Genomic DNA, 25,125 nt, shown 5'->3' with positions numbered 1-25,125 from the left:
TCACAGAATGCAGGCCCTTCAAAACCGTGCTTTACGGAAAATCACAGGAGCTCCCTATTATGTTCGAAATGAGATTCTTCATCTCGACTTAAAAATCCCCACCATCCGCCAGTATATGAAGCGTGCCGCCATACGGTACTTCGAACGCGCTGAGAAACACGATAACTCACTTATCGTGTCAGCCAGTAATTACACTCCCTCCCGCATCAGTAGATTCGCCGCCCTAGGCATGCCCTTCTAGAACCTGACGATGAGATAACTGTCCTCCAAGAGAGTAGTAAACTCACTAGCACCCTACACAAATACAAACCGCGTTCGTACAAACCTCGCCGCCGAGGTCCGCCGCGACGTCCCGATCTCTGTCCTCCCGACCCTTGCTCATCGAGCCAGCCCGCGAGCTGAGCCAGTAGCTTTAAATTCCCCATTTAATAATAATGATCATATGATCCAGCCTGTCCCTTTGCTGCCTCCACAGCGACGCCCTAAGCCGAGGTCCGACCCCACAGGGGGTACCCTTAGCGCAGTCGCTTAGTTTATAAGTTGTTTTACGCCCCTGGCTGGAGGCCTTAAATTCTAGGCATCCACAGGGAAAAGTCCGGTTAAGCAGTACACGGCCTCCTAGGCTGAACTGCGAGATGCCATACCAAAAAAAAAAAAAAAAAAAAAAAAATTGGCATCCAGTGTTGGCAGCACTGCTGATTTGTATAACTGAGAACTATTGTCTATGGTGTGTATCTCTGTTTCACTTCCTTCTTCCTTTCCATTGACGTCGTTTCTTTCTCTGTGTCATCGACGTGCGCGTTTGTTCTCAAGGATCAAGGGGAAATACAAATAAGTTTGAAATTAAAGAGCAATCAATTTAACAACAGTGTCCAAGATGGTTGACCAAATTGAAATGGCTTTAGATGATATTATAAAAGCAAACAAAAAAGCACCTAGAGGTGGAGGTGCTGGACGTAAATTCAATGCTACCAGAAAACCTGGAGGCGGCCGTGGAGGTGCTGGTGCTGGATTTAGAAATGGCCGCACGGGAGGCGTTTTGCGCGGAAGAAATCGTGGCGGTATATCTAAATCAACAAATTACACAAGGGTAAATAATACTTAGCAAGTTATACAAACAAATTGCAAATGGCGGACAAACGTGGTGAAATGACGCATCTTGTAAATGTAACTTAACGCGCAAATAAAATGTTTGGACGATATAGTTGCAATGACGACTATTTTCTGTTTAGCCATTTTGTATGTAGCAGTTAAAACCTGCTGTAACATATTTTCGCTCTTGTCAAAAGATCATGATGGTCTTATTTTGGCATCGTGACAACACTCCTCCAATGTAACTCGCGTTTGTCAGATTTCTTTGGTGCAATTCTACGTTTATATTGGAATGTACCCCTTTCTGCAAAATAACTGCAGCTTGGCATCGAAAGCTAAAAAACGAAATGCAACTACAAACAGCACGCTCCTGGTGACCTGTTTCTGGGATTCCCGACAATCAACTTCATTTCTCACTGCTATTGTGGATGTGCCAGTAAAGTTAGTGAGATTAAGTCACCGTGTTTTCTTCGCCATGGAATCGAGTGAACAATCTGCTCTGGTGTTTACTTGTGACTGATTTATTTGCAAGATGCAGTATAAAATCAACGCGAGTGTGTGCCAGCCAGTGCAATAACCAAAGAACTGTTATTAAAACGTGGGACAATATAATTCAAAATGTCATGCTTTGGGAAAACTACATTTTAATTTGTTTATTAACTCAACATTGTATTGTAATTTAATTGTATCACTGTAAAATTGTTATATTGTTACTGAAATGTAGAAGAGTATGTAACTAATATGTATGCCGCACTATTACACTTGGGTGTAATCATGTTCAATCAGGCATAGAGCTGCCACTCGGCAAGCTCTTTGAAGGACCACCTATTTCAGGGCGATGTTAACAGCGCATGGAAACATGACATGTTCAATGACTTTGGTGAAAGGAAGCTTCAGAGAAATGCCATGCCAGCTATCACGACTGGTCCTACCAAGTTGTTAGTATCTAATCTGGATTTTGGAGTCTCCGATTCAGATATTCAGGAGCTGTTTTCTGAATTTGGCATTCTGAAAAGTGCAGCTGTACATTATGATAGATCTGGAAGATCTTTAGGTAAGCATATTTGAATATAACTTACGTATTTTGAATACTGTAGCAGGCTTAGAGATTTTAATGTACTTACAATGCAATTGTTTTTAGGTACTGCGGACGTGGTGTTTGACAGAAGAGCTGATGCTTTGAAAGCAATGAAGCAATACAATGGGGTGCCATTAGATGGAAGAGCAATGAATATACAATTAGCGACATCTGAAATCAGTAGCTTTAGGACTGAAGATAGAGGAGGGCGCATTGGAGGAGGAAACAGCGGCGGCAGTGGACCAGTTCGACGAAACATTAGTAGAGGTACTATTCATATCTGAAACTATGACTACAATGTAGCATGCCAGACCATACTGTAGTTCTGCAGGATAAGTTTGGTTGTAATAAAATTATTTAATTCAAATAACATGTCCAAAAATAAATATTCATTAAAATCAAAAACCCTTTGATCTACATGTGTTTGTTGGTAAAAAAGATATATTTGCATATAAATATGTTACTCCAACAGGTGGAGCAAGCAGAAATCAGGGAGGCGGCGGGTCACGCGGCAACACTCGCCGCGGCGGGCGCGGTGGCACTGGGGCAGGCCGCGGCAAGCGTCCTGTGCCCACCGCCGAACAGTTGGATGCTGAACTAGATGCCTATGTTAAAGAAATTAAGTGAAAGTTTGCAGCAAGTGTTGTGCATGAGACACTATATTATAAGTTTAGATTAATACAAAGAGACTCAATATTGACAGTGGATATTTTATGACTTGATACCTTAGCTGTGGTAAAACAAAAAATAGCACATGCTAAAATAAATTGTGGTTTTGATTCAATGTTATGATTTAATAAACATACGATTTTGGTACATATTCAGAAAATGTTAATTTTCCCTTTTTTTCATTGTACTCCTCTGATGCATTTCCAGATGTTCATGAAGACAATTTGTGTATACTGGTTATGTTTGTCGTAGATATTTATTATGTACAGAAAGATATAAAGATTTTATAGTAAGTCATGAGCAAAGCTGAAACCAACACATACTCAAACAGTTGTTGAATTGTAAGATGTTACAAGAATGCTTTTTCATTGTGATATAATAAGCACATTATATTCTACCATTGAAGTGATGTCGCAGAGTTCAGTATAGTATTTCAATACGTACTAATATCGAGCCTGTTATGGAAGAACATCGTAAGCAACAAACAAACAATTTTACAGGAGACGTATTTTACTGTTTATTTTTTACTGGTTAATCAGACATGTCTAGTTTTTGTATTATATGCAAAACTCGTTAGGATCTATGTATAATCAATTAAATCATTGCCGAAGGAATTTAATAATGAGTACTTTTGTTGCTTAAGATAAAATTGAAGGTCGTAATTTCATCTTGTTTTTCAAAAATCGTCATTTACGCTATAAGTTTTCTTTATGTCAGGTATATTAATATCAAGTTTTTTCTTAATAAAACGAAAACATAACAAATCAATTTATATTTACAATAATTTTCATTAACATCAATAAATCAATCATTCGTCGTCAGTTTCATCCGGTAGTAAGTCCTTTGTATTGTCGTCATAGGGCAAGGCAAGGTATTCCTGCGCATATTGTGCAGGAATTATACCCTTGTCACACATTTTTTTCAGATCCATGTACTTTGGTTTAGCAATAGGTATTTTTGCCGAGTATGCCGCCGTGGGTGCCTGGAGACGCTGTTGACTTTGGCGAGATCTAATTATAAAGCTCAAATCCACGCATTGGTTTTCGCAATCAGCACTAAACCCGTAATTAAGTTCAATAATTTTTGGCTTCTCTCTTTTGACGTAAGCTGATCTTACTTTTGTTATTGGAATTTTAATAGTTTTTGGCAAATATAAATCTGCAAATTTTTTCCAGTCTAAGACATCTGCATTTTCTAACATTTTAGTTTCATAATTCTTTGGATTTGTTCTGGCATTTGAAATTAATGTGGGCCATTGAGATGGTGCCCAAACTGTTCTTCCTTTTATAAAAGTTTCGATGGTTGCATGTACAGAATCTACCGGCATCATTGTATGCCCAGGAATCAAAAAGTTTATCGTTATGTCCTCAATGAACATTGCAACATTACTTATGAAGTACGACAACATTGAAAGCATCGCTCTATTTTTATTTTGTCCGCAGCAACTATCGCAGTACAAAGCTAAAGATGAATGCTCGCCCTTCTCATCAATCGCTTTGAGGTACTTAAAAATCACCGTACAAACTTCATTACAACCTCTTTTGGCTTCAGACTCATGCCATAAGTAACAATATCCATTCTTAGTTCCACTCTCGTAAATAGTTTCGTTAAAATAGGCCAATTTTCTTGAATAATATAAATTTATACTGTCTCCGTGCGGGGTAGTCAAGACTTTCTCGAGGTCAAAACTCGCACACAAAAAATCACTCGAGCTTTTGCTGCGAGCCTGATCATCCAAAAATTTATTTTTTGCGGCATCTTTTTCCTTGACGTGATTTTTATATTCCTCTGAATTTGTGGCATCATTTTGAGCTGTACCATCCAAATGTTTGATGCGCTCGCACATAGCACACTTATCTTTCTTCGGGAGATGGAAACCTATATTAAAGTTATTTCTAAAAATATTTTTGAAAGTTTGTTTCTGCACAGAACCTATTTCTTTTACAGTCTCGTCTTGCAGATAAACTTTATTATACAAGTATGTCAAATTTCGGAATTCGGAAGGCAAATACAATTTATTTCCTTTATTTCGGCAATAATGGGATTTAACTGCTGGAAGTTTTTTTATAAACTGCTTTACTGCTTCAATGACTGACTCACTATATTTTTTTGTAGGTGTTGATTTACCTCTTTCATCTGGCTTAGAGACTTTTATAGCAGTTATATTTTTTTTTTAAGGGTATATCTTAACGTCATCTGTGATATTCCTAACGTTTTTAATAAAGATTGCTGGCACACTTTCTTTCTGCCACCCTCTCCACAAGGAAAGTAATACCGATAGGAGACTGATCGCCTACTACATTCTACTCTTCGCCGGCGAATATTTGTCTCCTCGACTAATCCCAGTAGCCAGTCTCGTTGTCTTACGGAACTCCCTAAACCCCAGTAAAGTTCGTGTATATTCCTTCTATCTTCATCACTAAAGTTCAACTCACATTCATTACCACACTTTTTCCCTGCACAAGGGTTTGGTTGAACTTTTTTTCCTTTACCGGAACATCTTTCTGATTTGGCTTGTAATCGCTTTGGTAGGGGACGTTTCTTTCTGAATCCTTTTTCACCTACTATTTCATCATCATCAGCTATCCCATCGTTACATTCTGATTCGCTAGAACTGCTGTAAGTTTCGAAAAATGTACGCAAAGCCGTAGACGAAGCTGTAGATGTAGACGCTGAGTCGGTATGATGAGGAGATTCAAAATGCCTCTTTACTTTTTTGCTCATCGGCATTACCCAAGATTCATGACTATCATCTATTTCTGAACTACTACTACAGTGCGTCGAATCTGAATTTCGGTACGGAACTAAGACCGGTTGGTTTTGGACTTCACTATTCATGATGATTTTCGGAATTCTGAAAAGAAAATTATGATATCATGCTCCTGCACCAAAGCTGATTGAGAACACGTGAGTACTAGACTAACTTACATAGAAGTCCCAACAACTCAAAATCAAAAATCGTTTATTCAAATTTGGCTGCAAAACAGCACTTTTCGAACATCAGAAATTTACAAAAGACAGCCCCCAAAACGCCCACCCTTCACCATTTCCTATGTGTTTTTGGTGGGAAGGAGAAGTGAATCCCCAGCAACAACCCAACAGCAACTTCATCGTCATGCATCATACATTACAATGTTTACGTATTTATTTATTTTCAAGCCAATAGCAGAAAGTAAGTACACGTAAATCGGTTAATGAAACATAACGATCTTAAAAAAAACTTTTTTACAAAAAAATTAAACCGACTTCCCAAAACACTAAAAAGCAAAAAAAAAAACTATTTTTAGGTGCATCGGCCTAGAATTCGGTGTCTAATGGATGTTACTAAGTTAATTTTGCCACCGACTTCTAGGCCGATGCACCTAAAAATAGTTTTTTTTTTTGCTTTTTAGTGTTTTGGGAAGTCGGTTTAATTTTTTTGTAAAAAAGTTTTTTATTTAAAGCTTTTCAGTGATACGTATAGTTGTCACTATCCATACAAGTGGGAAGTTCTCATCAATACAAAGAATATAAGTCCAAATACGAGGTATTTTACATATTCAGTTGTCGAGTTCCCTCGACTTTCTCTGGTCTCCATCATCAGGTCAGCTTCAAACCTTCACTGTTGCAAAGGTCTTGTCAATACAAATAATTTAAGCCCAAACACGAGGTAGTTTACATATTCAGTTGTCGAGTTCCCTCGACCCTCTCTGGTTTCCATCATCAGATCAGCTCCAAATCTTCACTGTTGAATAGTGCTTTTAGGCGTACACCTGAGTATCAAGTTTTTACCCTATGTATGCCTACAACTTTCGAAGGTTGCCCTCGATTTCTCAGGGTTTCCATCATCAGATCCTGACCTGATGACTATGGGACCAACTGGCAGCTATTCCGAGTCGAACAAAAAAAGAATCACGTAAATCGGTCCATAAACCTCGGAGTAATTGATGTACATACATAGAAAAAAAAAAAAAAAAAAAACATACCGGCCGAATTGATAACCTCCTCCTTTTTGGGAAGTCGGTTAAAAATAACATGCGGACACCCAATTCACTCAAAAATAAACAAATTACTCTTAAACAACAAAAATAATATTTATTGTACTTACATACGTGCGTCCTGCACTAAAACAAATCAACTTTGCAACACTGATGCTCGTAATTACACGTTTGGCAGTAGTTCTTTACTTTTATAAACAACAACAAGAGTTATTCGCAAGACGCTGCATCGTTATTTCGAACAAGTTTGAACTTGAACCTTTCTGACGATCAGTGTTTAGTTATTGCTCGGCTATAATATTTTTTTTACATTCATTTTAATGTTCAAGTTTAATATTATTTCAATATTGTATAAAGTAAAAAATCTAAATTTAATATTACTTCATTTAAATAAACATGCAGTCAAAAAAATTATATTCAAGTATCATTTTCTGCAAATAATCAAAATGCATAAACGATAACTAAACGCAACACAGATTTTGGTCAGATAGTACGGACTGCAGTTTTATCGTAAATAACAAATGTTACTTACGATAAGTTGGTTACGATAATTCTGCTTGCTCTACTATTTGAAACTTTAATTTTTGTCGTTTGCGATACTATTTTTTTCTTGTTATAATTTTGACGTTTCTTTAAATATGAGTTTAGGGGTCTTCGCAATAAGGTCTAAATAATTTTAACTTGACGTAAGGATCAAAAAGTGAAATACCTATATTTTGTCGCTTACGATGTTTTTCCATAACAGGCTCGATATTATAAATGCGAAAGTAACTGCCTGTCTGTTACGCTTTCACGTCTAAACCACTGAACTGATTTTAATCAAATTTGGTACAGAAATAGAGTTGACCTTGAGAAAACAGGATAGTTTTTATCCCGGACTTGAATTATTCTCATGGAAACGCGATATAACCGAACTACGCAGGCGAAGCCGCAGATGTAAGCTAGTAGGTATTTCTATAAAAGTAAACTGGGGCCCGATTCTCCTAAGTTAATAATGTCAAAATCGAGTAGAAATCGAATCGCAATATGATCGCAATAGCAGTTTTAACCATATCGGGCATTCTGCTACTAATAAAAGACCAATCGTATTCGATTGACATTTGATTGGTGTGCGATTGGTCTGCTATTTTGGTGATTTTGGTCCATACGGTAGTTTGCTGTACAATCATTTTGCAATCGTAAATCATTTGCAGACAAAATGATTCATTATTGAATGACAGAAAAGGATAAAAACGTTTATTTCAAAGAAAAAATAGCGGAATGCCACATACGCTTCAATCGTAATCGAGTCGGGATCGGATCTCAGTCGAATCGAGTCGAACGTGAATCGTATGACGCTTAAGTAAAATTAGGAGAATCGGGGCCCTGATGAATATAAAATATGAGTACAAGATAAAGTGTGCTTGTCAAATTGCAAAAGGTTCAAGATCTGCATCGCTGTCATTCTAAGGGCATTCAATAGCAGGGTAAATAAAACGTTCAGGCACTGACCTCTACATTTACCACTGGACCGGCTGTTCCGTGCGTTTGACAACAATTTTGTTGTGCCCATTTGAAGTGCCAATATCGTCTAAGCGAGTGTCCACAAAACTAATTTTGACGTATAATTTCAAATGGCTGTGAGAGAAGTGTTTGTTCATTGGTTCACTGTAAAATAATTTTAGTACCACGGACACTCGCTACGTCTTCTTTCTCCTGCCCTGTTCCCAAATTTTACTTGGGGTCGGCGCAATATGTCATTTTCTTCCATTTTCCCCTATCACTCGTCATACTGACACTCACTCCCTTCCTATTCATATCATCTTTCAGGCAATCCATCCATCTTTTCTTAGGTCTTCCTCTTCCTCTCCATCCATCTACATTCATACTTAGCACACACTTTGTTGCATGCGTATCATCCCTCCTCATTACATGTCCATACCACGACAATCTTCTACTTCTCATCTTTTCTGTAACTGGCGCTACTTTCAGACTTCCTCTAATGTAATCATTCCTCACTTTATCCATTCTTGTAACACCACACATCCATCTCAGCATTCTCATTTCTGTTACATGCACTCTCTTCTCATCCCTCTTTTTCAATGCCCAACACTCCGATCCATACAGGACGACAGGTCTAATGACGGATTTGTAAATTTTGCCCTTCAGTTTGAGGGGCATCCGCGGGTCACAGATAGCGCTAGTTACCTGTCGCCACTTCATCCATCCAGGGGCCCGATTCTTCTAAGTTAATAATGTCAAAATCTAATAGAAATCGAATAGCAATATGATCGCAATAGCAGTTTTAACCATATCAGGGGCCCGATTCCTCTAAGTTAATAATGTCAAAATTGAATAGAAATCGATTCGCAATAGCAGTTTTAACCATATCGGGCATTCTGCTACTAATAAAAGACCAATCGTATTCGATTCACATTTGATTGGTGTGCGATTGGTCTGCTATTTCGGTGATTTTGGTCTATACGGTAGTTTGCTGTACAATCATTTTGCAATCGTAAATCATTTGCAGACAAAATGATTCATTATTGAACCACAGAAAAGGATAAAAACGTTTATTTCAAAGAAAAAATAGCGGAATGCCACATACGCTTCAATCGTAATCGAGTCGGGATTGGATCTCAGTCGAATCGAGTCGAACGTGAATCGTATGTCGCTTAAGTAAAATTAGGAGAATCGGGCCCCAGTATTGACTGATGCGTAACGTCCCTGTTCACCTCACCATCACTTTGGACGAGTGAACCAAGGTACCGGAAGTCGGAGCAAACTGGTAGGGGCATGCCGGCTAGGGTTATGGTCATGGGTCCCGAAATACCGCCAAAATCACATTGAAGGTATTCGGTTTTGCTCCTGCTCACCTTTAAACCTACTGTCTCCAGTCTCAGCCGCCATGCCTCCAATCTACTCTGGACCTCTGGCCCACTCTCCCCCACCAGAACAATGTCATCGGCGAAAAGCATACACCAGAGTGCCTCCTCCTGTATATCTGCCGTAAGCGCGTCCATTACAAGCAGGAAGAGGTACGGGCTGAGGGCCGACCCCTGATGTAAGCCAACACCTACACTGAAGCTGGCGGTAGTGCCCGCTGCGGATCGGACTTCTGTACTGCATCTGCCGTACATCGCTCGGATCAACTGCACATACTGCCCTGGTATACCTTTCTCCTCAAGGGCCCACCACAAAACGTCACGAGGCACCCGGTCATATGCCTTCTCGAGGTCAACGAACACCATATGCAAGTTTTTGTGTGCACCCCTGTACTTTTCGCACAACTGGCGAATACAGAATATAGCGTCCGTTGTACCCCGACCAGGGGCCCGATTCTCCTAAGTTAATAATGTCAAAATCGAATAGAAATCGAATCGCAATATGATCGTATTAGCAGTTTTAACCATATCGGGCATTCTGCTACTAATAAAAGACCAATCGTATTCGATTGACATTTGATTGGTGTGCGATTGGTCTGCTATTTTGGTGATTTTGGTCTACACGGTAGTTTGCTGTACAATCATTTTGCAATCGTTAATCATTTGCAGACAAAATTATTCATTATTGAATGACAGAAAAGGATAAAAACGTTTATTGCAAAGAAAAAATAGCGCAATGCCACATACGCTTCAATCGTAATCGAGTCGGGATTGGATATCAGTCGAATCGAGTCGAACGTGAATCGTATGACGCTTAAGTAAAATTAGGAGAATCGGGCCCCAGGCATAAAACCGAATTGATTTCGTGCGATATCACTCTCTTCTCTCAGCCTCCTTTCAATAACTTTCTCCCACGCTTTCATACTATGTGACATTAGCTTTGTTGTTGCAATTCAACACATCACCCTTGTTCTTAAAAATGGGCACCAGGAAACTATTGCACCACTCGTCCTGTATAGTTTCCTCTTGCAACAACTTATTGAAGAATAAAGCCAGCCATTTCCATCCATCCATCTTTAATAATTTCCACACTTCCACTGGGGCCCGATTCTCCTAATTTTACTTAAGCAACATTCGATTGACGTTCGACTCGATTCGACTGAGATCCGATCCCGACTCGATTACGATTGAAGCGTATGTGGCATTCCGCTATTTTTCCTTTGAAATAAACGTTTTTATCCTTTTCTGTCATTAAATAATGAATCATTTTGTCTGCAAATGATTTACGATTGCAAAATGATTGTACAGCAAACTACCGTATAGACCAAAATTACCAAAATAGCAGACCAATCGCACACCAATCAAATGTCAATCGAATACGATTGGTCTTTTATTAGTAGCAGAATGTCCGATATGGTTAAAACTGCTATTGCGATCATATTGCGATTCGATTTCTATTCGATTTTGACATTATTAACTTAGGAGAATCGGGCCCCTGGTATTCCATCTGGGGCCCGATTCTCCTAAGTTAATAATGTCATAATCGAATAGAAATCGAATCGCAATAGCAGTTTTAACCATATCGGGCATTCTGCTACTAATAAAAGACCAATCTTATTCGATTGACATTTGATTGGTGTGCGTTTGGTCTGCTATTTTGGTGATTTTGGTCTATACGGTAAGACAATCGCTATTTTTACTATACACTCACTGACTGACTCACTGATTCACTGATTCACTGACTCACTCATCAAAAACCTAGACCACTTCCAATGGTCGTATTGACTTGAAATTTGGCATGGAGGTAGGTCTCTATGTCAAGGTCATAGACATAATATTAGTAAACAGGACTGCGCATATAAACCCAAAAAACGAGCCGAGTGAAACAGTTAGTACGGAGGCTGTCTGTCCCTTTCTAATAGGGTGACTATGAGATTAAGCTATGTGAGACAAATCCGAATTTGCTAAGATTATTAAACACAGATTAGTATTGAAGTTTTAACTTACGCAGTTTGTGACCTTAAGATACTAATAAAGGCTTTTAATAATTAGCGGAAATTAGCAGTATAAAAGCAGGAAGATTCGAAGTGAAGACTGTTTTTTTTGTATTTCTACTTCATATATGAGCCATTTCTGAGCCATTTATGTCGCCTTTCTTCATTTTTTGGGAAGCTATAACAATAGTACAACAGTTTTAAAATCCATCACCCATATTTTGACTCGTTACAAGAATTCATGGGCACCCTAGTTGTTTGGTTCACGAAAATGTTATTATTATAAACCTGTGGAACGATATATTGCAACCACCATAGGATTCACTTTTGCAAGTAGAAACGCAACACTTTTTCACCATTTTAATAGTTTAAATTGATTTAATACAAAAAAATATAAACAAAATTTTAAATGCTGATTACGCGCCAAGAATGTTCAGGGTTACCGCTAGAAAATAAAAAAAAAGCAAAATAAAAATTTATGTTGTTTATGTTTTAATAATAAATACGAATAAATTAATGCGATTGTTATTAATTTGTTGACTTATAATTGTTAAAATAAGATAAAAATATAAGTGATTCAATTGTTTTTGGGAAGACAAAACTTTTGATCACAACATTTTTTTATGCTGGCAAGGTGTTAGAAAGAGACAAACAGCCTCCGTTCGAACTATCCCTCTCGGCTCGGATTTGCCTCTGTGTATTATGCAACCAATTTAGTACCTTATTGCGTTAGAATAGAGTTCATTTTCGTAAATATATATTTTGAGCGTGCGCAATCTTGTTTAGTAATATTATATCTATGGTCAAGGTAAAGGAAAAAATCTGAAAATGGCCAAGTGTGAGTCGGTTTCAAAATAATGAAGGTGTAAAATACCCAGTGTAAATTTATACCCCTAAGGAACTAAAACGAACTAAAGGAGATTGGGCAAGAATGTACGAAATTTGGTCCAAATGTCCACCACGAACGAGACCTATATAATCAAATAGTCCACTTAATTTAGAGTAACTTTTACTAAGAAAGTGAAAAAAAAAACAATGCCAAAAAAAGTTATAGCCAAAAATGTATTCTTAATTTTCGGTAGTTTTTGTATGTTATCATTATTATTTTTTATTTTATTCCACTTCCATTTCCGCACTTTATCTAAAACTAAGATGAGCAAGACATATTTGCATATAAACAGCTCATATTTTTTTTGCCCGATGGATGTACGAATCACTAACCAATTGAGGCGCCAGACGTGCTTGAATATACTCAGCGGTGCCTGGATCTAAGAAAGTTCGATGTAACTGGTGGTGTCTTCTCTCTGATAATGAACAATTCTATTTTGTCAGAAGTTACAGAAAGTACGAAAATCAAACATCACGAAATGTAATTGAAAAAATGAAATTGAAAAAATCTATAAAATGTTTTATTTGATTTTGCTATACCTTTTTTCTGGCATTATATATTTTTTTACTTTCATAACAAAAAATGTTCTATATTTAACGGGCTATCTAGCCATATAGGTCTCGTTCGTGGTGGACATTTGGACCGGAATCGCCCATTGTCCTTTATCTATATTTATATAATATATCTTCGAATGGTCGTACCGATCTGAAATTCGTTACAAAGGTTTGTATTTAGTCAAAGTAAAAATCTGAAAACGGCCAAGTGTGAGTCACTTTCGAAAATAACGAATGTGTAACTTTGATCCTCATCATCATCAGCCTATAGCAGTCCACTGCTGGATATAGGCCTCTCCAAGTGCACGCTACTGAGATCGATTTTCGGCTGCTCGCATCCAGCTCCTGCCAGCCGTCTTGCGCAAGTCATCACTCCACCGTGCCTGAGGACGTCCTACACTACGTTTGCCGAGGCGTGGTCTCCACTCTAGAACTCGTTTACCCCAATGGTTATCGGTTCTTCGGCTAATATGGCCAGCCCACTGCCACTTCAGCTTGCTGATTCGGTGGGCTATGTCGATGACCTTGGTTCTCTGACGGATTACCTCATTACTGATGCGATCCCTCAGAGAAATGCCGAGCATAGCCCTTTCCATAGCCCGCTGAGCGACTTTAAACTTGTGAACCAGCCGTACCGACAGAACCACGTTTCGGCTCCGTAAGTCATGACAGGTAGGACGCACTGATTGAAGACTTTTGTCTTTAGGCACTGTGGGATCGACGATGTTAGGACTCGACGTAGCTTCCCAAATGCAGCCCAACCCAACTGAATTCTCCTATTCACCTCGTCCTCAAAGTTGTTTCTACCTAACTGCAATGTCTGCCCGAGGTATAAATTTCCGAACAACTTCGAGAACGGCGCCGTGTATCGCAATCGGTTCCGGTAGAACATGTTCATTGAACATGACCTTGGTTTTGTCCAAGTTCATCCGTAGGCCGATGCGTAGAGAAGATTCAGCCAGGTCGTTCAGCATCTGTTGTAGGTCCTGCAGCGTTTCCGCCATGATGACGATATCGTCAGCAAATCGCAAGTGAGAGATGTGTTCGCCATTGATGTTGATGCCGCGTCCTTTCCAGTTCAGCGTCTTGAACATATCCTCCATTGCATTAGTGAACAGTTTCGGGGAAATAACATCCCCTTGTCTCACTCCTCGATGCAACGGTATGAGCCTTGTTTGCTGATTCTGTACTTGGACCGACATTGTAGCGGCTTCGTAGAGACATCTCATCACTTGGATGTATCGCCAATCTACTTGACAACGCTGCAGGGACTCCAAAACAGACCAGATTTCAACCGAGTCAAAGGCCTTCTCATAGTCCACAAATGCTAGACACAGGGGCTGATTATACTCTTCGGTCTTCTGTATAATCTGCCGCACTGTGTGGATGTGGTCTATGGTGCCGTATCCGCTCCGAAACCCAGCCTGCTCCGGTGGTTGGAATTCGTCGAGTCTCCGCGCAAGTCGGTTCGTGATCACTCTTGAGAACAGCTTATATACGTGGCTTAGGAGGGAAATGGGTCGATAGTTCTTCAACTGGGTTTTGTCTCCCTTTTTGAAGAACAGGACGACAACACTCCTACTCCACGCCTCTGGAGTTCTCCCTTCGAAAAGGACGGCATTAAAAAGCTTCTGGAGCTCCCCCAGTACGGGCTTGCCTCCCGCTTTTAATAGCTCTGTTGTAATGCCATCCTCGCCAGGGGCTTTTCCATTTTTGAGCTGTCTCAGAGCGATCTCGATTTCGCCACTGCTGACTTCTGGCAGGTCTTCGGTGAAATGGCGTGTTAATGTGGCTCTAGAATCCTCATTTCCTTAACTAACTTAATCATAAGAAAAAAATAAAATAAACAACCTTACAAAAATAAATGAAATCCCACCCAAAACAAAAATGTGAAAGGCTGCCAAGTTCGATAATATGGAAATCCATCGCCTATAAAAGAAGTTACTTGGCAAGTTTTAATAGAAAATTAAATACTTGATTCATTGCGTTTAGTAGGTTTATAAGAAGGTGTGTGAAAACTTGCCAAGTAACATCATTAAAAAGTAACTATTTTTAACTGAGATATGTGTATGGAACTTGGTACATATTCAGATCTCACTTCTTTTATAGGCGAAGGATTTCCATATTATCGAACTTGGCAGCCTTTCACATTTTTGTTTTGGGTGGGTTGTGGGTGGGTTCATTATTGAATGACAGAAAAGGATAAAAACGTTTATTTCAAAGAAAAAATAGCGGAATGCCACATACGCTTCAATCGTATTCGAGTCGGGATTGGATCTCAGTCGAATCGAGTCGAACGTGAATCGTATGTTGCTTAAGTAAAATTAGGAGAATCGGGCCCCTGGCCCTATCGCTTTTCCATTTTTCATTCCATTCACTGCTATTCTGACCTCATTGGACCTCATCCTCACATACATTTCTTACCAGGCCCTCGTTCACCGCTTTATGATGGAGCACACCGCTCCACTCATTTTCTTCATTCATCAGTCTTTCAAAATATTCCTTCCACCTACTTTTAATCTCCACATTATTCGAAAGGACCGTTCCGTCTCCATTCTTTACACACTTTATCTGGCATACATCTCTTGTCATTTTCTCCCTAGATTTAACCAATCGGTAAAAGTCATTTTGACCAGCTGGGCTATCTAGGGAGTCATACATCTTCTCGTGCGCTTTTGCCCTTGAAACAGCCACAATCTTCTTTGCTTTCTTCTTACATTCATCATATTCAGCCTTTTTTTGTGCTTTTTCACTATCATCATTGTCTTCCGTCCGCTGCCATTCCTTGAATTTCATCTTCTTTTCCTTTAATACACTCTGCACTTCTTCCACCCACCACCAAGTTTTCTTCTCTATCACTTCATTCCCTTTTGATTCTCCTATAGTCTGTTTTTTAATCTCGTAGACTAAATTGACACTTGCAAAATGTCAAACTTCCAAATAATTTTGCTAGCTCTGTGGTGCAGTGTTGTACTTACGATACCGGTACGTTGAATCGTAACTTTTTACAATAAGTCATCCTGAAATAATGGGCTTATCCTTGATGATTACGCATGGCTTTGCGTGGTCAGATATCCCTGGCAGTTTGTAGCACGTCGTACAGCCATGTGTACGTACGTGAATTTTAAATATAAAACTTTGAATGAATATTAAATTCGTCTATTATAGATAAAAAGTTACGATTCAACGAACCGGTATGGTAAGTACAACACTGCACCACAGAGCTAGCAAAATTATTAGAAAGTTTGACATTTTGCAAGTGTCAATTTAGTCTACGAGATTAAAAAACAGACTATAGAATGCTTCTTGCCGCTTTCCTTATACACGTCGCCATTCCACTCCAGCATTCATTCACATTCTTTTCATTCATTTCTCCCATTTCGATCATCTTATCAACCACTACTGTTCTAAATTCCTGGGCCAACTCAGCCTTCCCCAACAGATGCCATTTGATTTTGGGGGGCCGTCTCTCTTTGGCCGGGTAGTTAAAATCACATCCATAACTAGGGGTCGGTGCTGCGTCTAACAGCGCCAAAATGGCGATTATCAAACGGGCACAAAAGCACGTTGACAACAGCCTGGGGCCCGATTCTCCTAAGTTAATAATGACAAAATCGAATAGAAATCGAATCGCAATATGATCGCAATAGCAGTTTTAACCATATCGGGCATTCTGCTACTAATAAAAGACCAATCGTATCGATTGACATTTGATTGGTGTGCGATTGGTCTGCTATTTTGGTGATTTTGGTCTATACGGTAGTTTGCTGTACAATCATTTTGCAATCGTAAATCATTTGCAGACAAAATGATTCATTATTGAATGACAGAAAAGGATAAAAACGTTTATTTCAGAGAAAAAATAGCGGAATGCCACATACGCTTCAATCGTAATCGAGTCGGGATTGGATCTCAGTCGAACCGAGTCGAACGTGAATCGTATGACGCTTAAGTAAAATTAGGAGAATGGGGCCCTGTCCAGTGGTAAATATAGAGGTCAGTGCGTTCAGGTTTCAGTCATCAAAGCTTTTTAAGAGAAAAGGTACCTAATGGAGGTTTTCTTTTTGAGATTTTTTAGTTCCCAAAACAATTATAGATGGCGTTGTACCTACTTAACGTGACTGGGCCTTTGCCGAAATGGAAAAACTTAGCGCCGAACCTTTTAAGTAACTTGGTTCAAGTAAAGGTGTTACCACACCAATCGATCGATGGTAGAATGGATTAGTCGACGTCGATCGATAGTTTCTACCACACCAATCGATCGATAGCCGATAGATGCCATCGGTCGATGGTAGAATGGATTGGTCGACGTCGATCGATAGTTTCTACTAGACTAATCGTCGACCGATGTCGATCGATGCCATCGACCGATGTTGATCGATGCCATCGACCGATGTTGATCGATGCCATCTACCGATGTTGATCGATGCCATCGACCGGCAAACGATCGATTGGTTAGCCGACCGGTCGACTATCGATCGATTGGTGTGGTAACTCATCATCATCATCATCAGCTTAACACACCCTAAGTGGTAACACCCTAAGCCAGATTTATAGACAAATTGTTTTCAAAATCTTTTGGGACATTCGGATAATCTTACTTCTTTTCTCCTTTGATTTAATTTTTTGTGTCGTTATGCGAGCCCAAAATTATACGTCGTTGATATAATCAAAGTGAATAAGATATGAGTTGACGCTCAACCCTCCTTTCTACGACGATGATCTAGGTATCAGCTAAAAAAAGAGTAAAAATTATATCCCCCATTGCAGGGGCCTGATTCTCCTTATTTTACTTAAGCAACATACGATTCACGTTCGACTGCGATCCAATCCCGACTCGATTACGATTACCACAATAATGAATCATTTTGTCTACAAATGATTAACTATTGCAATATGCTTGTAGAGCAAACTACCGTACTTATAGACCAAAATCACCAAAATAGCTGACCAATCGCAAACCTATCGAATGTCGTTGGAATACGATTGGTCTTATATTAGTGCGAGGCGAGACGCATGGTATGGCACACCGAATCCCGCACTGTCGCGCGTGATTTTGAATGGGCATGACATGTGGGTTTGAAAATGGATCTCGATGAGAGCCGCCGTGCGTAAATCTACAAAACGCAACTACGCGCGTGAGTGCGCAAAAAATCCGCACGATGATGCAGATCTGGACTCCCGCAGGAACGCGTAGGTGCGTCGACACGCAATATGCAGCATGATGCGGGGCAGTGTGAAGATCGCCTTATAGAGAAGTCCATAGAGTCAACACTAATGTTTTTGACACTTATTTTTTTTTCCACTCGCAACATCTATACAGTTTGAAAATAAATAAAAATATTGGGGGACTGCGTATGGGTCTATACTCGGGTATTTTTACAAATTTACTTTTATACTTTCCAGTTGATTCTCATTATCTATTTGCTAAACAAAATCATATTGGACTGCCACAGGGACTATAAGTGTAACGAGTGCACAGTGCGAGTTATTCCCTTGTCGACGGTTGACATTTGGCAAGGTTCATGTGAATTTGCAATCAGCATTCGCCAAACAATAATAAATAGTGCCAGTTTCTAAGCAAAGGCTCAAAATGAATCTTTCTGGTAAATAAACTTTGGTGACTTTATCTTGATTTTTGGCAACATTTCATAGTTTGTAATAAATACTTGCTAGTTTCGTATTTAGTTTATGTATTTGTATAATCGGCACAAATCGGCATTTAACCTCAAACGAAGTTTATTGTATTATACACTACTTTCCTCCAGGTTTTCTCCATCTTCCGATAAGTTTCTTTTTCCATACGACATAGAACTTGCAACCTCAGTGTCCACCTTTCTTTTGAGTATGCCACTTTTGTTTTGAATACTATTTTGTGGCAGATCCTTCCGATGAAGACACCAGTAGTGATGAGAGCACTGTGTTACCTGCTAAACGCAGAAGAACTGACACTTATGGAGCATCATCTACAACGTCTCATGGCTCAGGTGAGTTATACCAAGTACTTTCCAATCATAACATTTAAAATCTTTTAACTTATCTGAGAAGTAAACAAAATGTAGTTTCCAAAATTATACTTATGTTTCACATGTGGCTTATAAAGACAAGTAAATATGTATACACAAAGATCTTTCAGAGTTTGCATCAACCACGCAATATTCTTAAACTTGCTATTTACATCTAGATTACTGATTACTCTTTAAAACGAAATTGGCTCTTTCTGGAGTTCCATTTTAACACATGCAGTTTTATATAACAATGGTAAATGTTACACTGTTAAGTTATTGTAATAAAACATGTTTTTAAACAGCATTGCAAGAATCTGATAAAGAAAGCCCTGACACACCCATTGCTGACGGTTATGGAAGTGATTTCCAACAGCCAGGGAAAGTTTTACAAAGTTATGGAGACCGAAGCCCAGAAGAGAATATTAGGTTAAGTAGAAGTAGCTTAAGTGAGAATTGTTCGTCACCGAATGATCAATATGATGACTATCGCCCTGTATTTGATGAACCAGAAGATGGGGAAGGTTCTGGACGCCCAGGCTTTCAGGATTCAGGGGATACATTCTATAATAAGAATCCTGACCAATTAAAAAATCTTGAGGAAGCATACAGTGGAGAATATTCAGAAAAATCTAAAAGGATGATGATGAACATGGGTTACAAGCCAGGAAAAGGTCTAGGTAAATTTGAGCATGGTAGAGTAGAACCCGTAGAGGCATCAGCTCAAAAAGGTCGTAGAGGATTGGGAGCAAAACCATCTGCTGTTGGAGCTTTGCCCCAAGATATCAAGGAAATGGCTGAAGAACCAAAACCACAAGCCAGAGAAGAAGTAGTAAGTAAATCTATACTAGCATGGTTTTTTATTTATTTGTTTGAGGACCATATTTGTAAAGCCTCACAGTGATGATAAGACTCCTTCGTTGTTATCACTTCCTAGCTGCCTACTGGAACTTTGTTATGTGTATGTTTATGTGGCATCATAATTATTGTTTAAATTCATCATTTTATTTTTTAGTTATGGCTTGATCGAGCACCGGATGAACCGCTATCTGGAGATATTTTGGAACAATGGTTACGAAGAGGCCCAAAAAAATTAACAATTGATGATGAAACAGAATTTGTAGATCCAGATATATTAAAAGGCGTATTAAATTCGAAGGTATTTCAAATATATGTAGTGCATCTATTCACATATTAACACACCATCCATACTGCAGTTGATGTGCAGTGATGTGAAATATTACAGCAATTTTTTTTTGTTTTTATTTTTTGCAGACAATTTTTGATAGTTTAGATGATGAAGACTTACGCCATGCACGATCTCGTAGTAATCCCTACGAAACAATTGGCGCAGTAATATTTTTGAATAGAGCGGCCGTGAAAATGGCCAATATTGACGCTGTGTTTGACTTTAATTTTACAAAGCCTAAGAAACAAAATGGAGAAAATGCAATAGACAGGAAAGAAATATTATATTTCGCGGACGTATGTGCAGGGCCAGGTGGATTTTCAGAATATGTGCTATATCGTAAGGGCTGGAGGGCAAAAGGTAATCAAATTAACAACTTTCATAACCTCTGGTTGTAGTAAAAAGAAACCTTTACATTTAGTACATAGAATAGATGTATTAAATAAACTAAATTGACTGTTATTATTGTAGGTTTCGGGTTTACTTTGAAAGGTTCTAATGATTTTAAACTATCTGACTTCTATGCTGGATCACCTGAAACTTTCAACCCGTACTATGGTGTGAAGAATGATGGGAACATATTTGACCCTGCAAATCTTACATCTCTAAAGGAACATGTATTGAAACAAACAGATGATACAGGAGTACATTTTCTTATGGCTGATGGTGTGAGTATATCTTGGCGAAATTAAGAACTGAAAATAAATGTAAATAAAAACGTGGTAATTTTTAATGGTTACTTAACTTTCAGGGTTTCTCTGTGGAAGGTCAAGAAAATATACAAGAAATATTGTCGAAACAGTTATACCTATGTCAATGTCTCGCTGCTTTGATGCTTGTTAGGACTGGAGGCCATTTTGTCGTAAAACTTTTTGATGTCTTCACTCTTTTTAGTGTTGGCTTAATTTACATCATGTATAGATGTTTTGATAAAGGTAAACATAAATTAGTTTTCTACCATTCTTTATGTAAAAAAGGACGGGTTTTAAAGTCTGCATATGAGGGCGGAGCTAGTAACGTTCCTCGTCCCCGGAATACCCGCATATTGGCGCGCTACTTTCTCAGGAGATTTTGCTTTATGACATCTCCACTAGTCATTTTATTCTCCGTGGTAAAGACTCATTTCATGTCCCTGACTTACCTGGGTCCAAGAAGTCCAAGAAATGGTTTTAAGTATCAAATCTGAATAAAATTTTTCGTTGTTTTTTCAGTATGTATTCACAAACCTGTGACTTCAAGACCAGCTAATTCCGAGCGATATCTCATATGTTTTTGGAAGAGATTGGGCACTGAGCCAGCTGAACAGCATCTAGCCTATGTGAACTCCCTACTATGGAGTAATGCGGAACGAAACGGCGATGTCACACAACTCGTACCTTTAACTGTCCTCAAGGAAGATAAAAATTTCTTTGAATATGTGTATAAAAGCAATTGCCTGTAGGTATCACACGATTATATTTTTACCTTATACCAATATGTCGATCGTGCCATATTCAGCAGATTAATGTAATTTAGATTGTTCTGAAAATGTGGTTCCTTGATCCAGAATAAAACGCTTTGCTCTTGCTAAGTAGAAAAAAAAACGAGTGTTGTTATTTGACAAATAAATAATCTGTGAACTGTTTTGTGATTTTCAGACTTGGCGAAAGACAAATTCAAAATTTACTGAAAATAGCTAGGTATAGCAAAGACAAGAACTTAAAAGATGGTTCTACACAAGCGGAAATGAAAGAGCAATGTTTAGCGTTATGGAAAGTGAGTTTTTTTATTCATTAGAACTATTTATTCTAATTCTTCATTCTATTAATATTTTTACAATTTTTTATGTGTTTTCAGTTGCCTGATTCAGTGAGAACACAGCCGGATCGTAGAGGCCATGACGACACATTATCTGCCATCAGATCACTTATAAAGAAGCCAGCAGCAGACTCGCACAGCTTATACTCCTTTAAATCAAATGTTTTAAATAAACCACCTGACTACTTGGAGAACCCAGCCGATCTAAAAACTTATTTTAAAAATGTCTACGACTGGAATTTCATGTTTTTGAGTAGTGGGAAGAACAGCCCCGATTTAAGAATATTTATAGGTAACACCATTTTTTAATAACTTGTAACAAGTATTTATGTTAATTTTTGTAGTCTGATGATTGTGTGCACTAGTGTGCAGAATGTATTATTTTTAGACCTCTAAAAGTTTGTGTAATATTAATTCAATTTTGTTTTAGGATGCGGCGGCAAGCAAGTTTTTCAGTTGGAATCAAATTCATGGAGGAATGTTATTGATTTACACCTGACTTTGCCTGCTAAAACACTTTTGTATGGAGAGGTGTGTATTCTTAAATATAAGAAGTAGTAAATAATACTACCGACTAATAGCTTTTGCCTCTTCGAAATTAATTATACTGCAATTTGTTCAAATAATATTGCTGTCTTCTTTTAGAGAAAAATATTGGACACGTATTTTTCATTTAAAAAACAAACTAAATATTTACTAACATATGTAGTTACCTAGTAGTGACGAAACGCAAAATTTAAACACTTTGTAACTTTGTTGTTATTTATTTGTGGGAGAAGAGAAAAACTACGTGTCCATTATCTTAGGGTTATCTAAAAGACGCTAGCGACGACGACGACGTGTGCTATTCACGATTTATATACAAGAAATTACTTATTTTAGGTTGTAAAAGAATATCGTGGACAGGGTAACAATCAAATTTACAGCAAGTCGCTGCACATCATAGACGCATTGATGTTAGGCGGAGTAGACATCTCTGGCGATACCCTGAGCGAAAGGTTAGTTCCATTACAGGTTCCTTATTTAACCCTATTAATTTAAAATATGAAGTAGATAGATATACAATACGTTTTGTTTCAGAATAAACCAATGCAATTTGTTTTGTACAGCACTAAATAAACCATTTGATAATCAAGCTCTTCCTATAAGAACAAAGAGGTTGTACAATATGGACCAGTTCGAGTCAGCCGTCAATAATCTGGAATATCGCGGCATGAAACGAGTTAAGAGAGCGGTCACCATCAATACTCCAGATAGGATTAACAGAAATGATATGTTCTATGTAGTCGGATCTGTACTATTCTTGAAAGAAGTTAAAGGTAATATTATAACTTAGCTGTGATTAGATCAAAAACCCTGACATACCTATTCATATGGATGCATGTTTCTGACTACTAAATGAAATTATTATTTTTAACAGATCCTTGGATTGCTGTAATATCAAAGACGAGCGGAAAAAAATACTTTTTCAGCGTAGGCCGCGATGGGAAGCACAACAGCGAATACAATATTCCTTCAGACGCCAAGATGGATATGATAAGTGCTTACACGCGGCGAGTCATGTGGCCCTGGGAACCATCAGCCAGTGCTATTTTTGACAGTCAAACAACAGAACACGTAACACGGGCTGACATGGAAGCATATGTATCCAGTGCTGTTAACAAATAACAGTTCTAAATCCGTATTACAGAACAATCAAGCTCAAGCACTAATCTGTTCATGCCTCTAAGCACATTCAATCAACAGAAACAACAAATATCATGCAGTGCTCGAATCTTGATTCTGGTTTTGTAATACGGATTTCAGCCAGTACTTACGAAATGTAAATAAAAAGCAAATCAAATACAATTCGGTGAAATTAGGTCAAATATACCCTAACAAATAAAAATAAATAAATATTTTTGTTACCTAGGTACCTAGGCCAGAAGTCAACCTACACGAGCCTGTAAAATTTTACCAATCGAAATTTGACCTTCCACTATGGTGATAAGGTTGAAATCTATTGGCGAAATTTAACAAATCGTGGTAGGTTAATGTCTGTACGTACTAGAGAGAAAAGATAAAATCCTTCGACTACTATATAATTATAGACATGTTTCAAATGTAATATATTACGTACATAATTGTTATGTAAGTACGTAGCGTAATTATTAAAGTTTATTGATTGAATGAAACTATGCTTTTATTTTTTTAATCTTACTCCAACAATCGACAAAGGACCCGCGGCACTGCCAGGGGTATCTTCTGGGGGTGTCACGGTTATTGGAATGGCATCTTCGAGAATGAAGAAAAAATGGTTCTAAATGTTTGGTCTCGTAAAACTTACAAAACTACTGTTGCTTATTATCAGCCATGGCGGGTCTTCACATATGAGGTGATTAGCCAACTGCGCAGGGGCACGATTCTCCTAATTTTACTTAAGCGACATACGATTCACGTTCGACTGCGATCGAATCGCGACTCGATTACGATTGAAACGTATGTGACATTCCGCTATTTTTTCTTTGAAATAAACGTTTTTATCCTTTTCTGTCATTCAATAATGAATCATTTTGTCTGCAAATGATTAACTATTGCAATATCATTGTAGAGCAAACTACCGTATAGACCAAAATCACCGGGTAATCGAGTCGGGATTGGATCGCAGTCGAACGTGAATCGTATGTCGCTTAAATAAAATTAGGAGAATCGGGCCCCTGGTCTTATTAAAGTGCACAAGATCTTGCAGACACAGGAGCACTCACTATTAATTTACTCATAGCTCGGTAGGACGGCAATCCGACACGAACAGAGAGGGATCAAACCAACATTTACCATTTACTTGCTCTCCGATGATGCACCGGTGCATCAATCAGCAAGTTTTAGGCTCCGGGCTGCTTTATGTAAGTTTCTAAAACCCACAAAGCTAACTCACAGTTTGCACAGCAGCCACGCCATGGGACAGTTAGACTACAGAAAACGGATTGCTGTCCATGCTAAAGTCTGAAATTCTGAATCCATTATTATTTTCTGCTTGA

At 38.4% G+C, this 25,125-nt stretch overlaps 2 protein-coding genes across 2 annotated transcripts; both read left to right on the top strand.

The window, feature by feature from the left end:
* Positions 1-746: 746 nt before the first annotated feature.
* LOC124637798 (THO complex subunit 4) lies at positions 747-2,990 on the top strand. The gene is made up of 4 exons (XM_047174465.1): positions 747-1,090; positions 1,927-2,146; positions 2,234-2,437; positions 2,643-2,990. Exons 1-4 carry the CDS (start codon positions 878-880, stop codon positions 2,795-2,797), a joined length of 792 nt encoding a protein of 263 aa, XP_047030421.1. The 5' UTR covers positions 747-877; the 3' UTR covers positions 2,798-2,990.
* Positions 2,991-18,442: 15,452 nt separating this feature from the next.
* On the top strand, positions 18,443-24,282 carry LOC124637651 (cap-specific mRNA (nucleoside-2'-O-)-methyltransferase 1). Its single transcript, XM_047174261.1, has 14 exons — positions 18,443-18,723; positions 19,000-19,104; positions 19,428-19,954; positions 20,138-20,281; positions 20,398-20,671; positions 20,783-20,979; positions 21,063-21,246; positions 21,523-21,748; positions 21,949-22,066; positions 22,148-22,400; positions 22,539-22,639; positions 22,991-23,106; positions 23,189-23,427; positions 23,529-24,282. The coding sequence occupies exons 1-14, from the start codon at positions 18,711-18,713 to the stop codon at positions 23,774-23,776; spliced, it is 2,745 nt and encodes a 914-aa protein (XP_047030217.1). The 5' UTR covers positions 18,443-18,710; the 3' UTR covers positions 23,777-24,282.
* The last annotated feature ends 843 nt before the right edge of the window (positions 24,283-25,125 follow it).

Source organism: Helicoverpa zea, chromosome 16, assembly GCF_022581195.2.
Source record: "Helicoverpa zea isolate HzStark_Cry1AcR chromosome 16, ilHelZeax1.1, whole genome shotgun sequence".
Taxonomy (NCBI): domain Eukaryota; kingdom Metazoa; phylum Arthropoda; class Insecta; order Lepidoptera; family Noctuidae; genus Helicoverpa; species Helicoverpa zea.
Note: the sequence above shows the minus strand (reverse complement) of the source record. Positions and strands in the feature narration are given on the sequence as shown.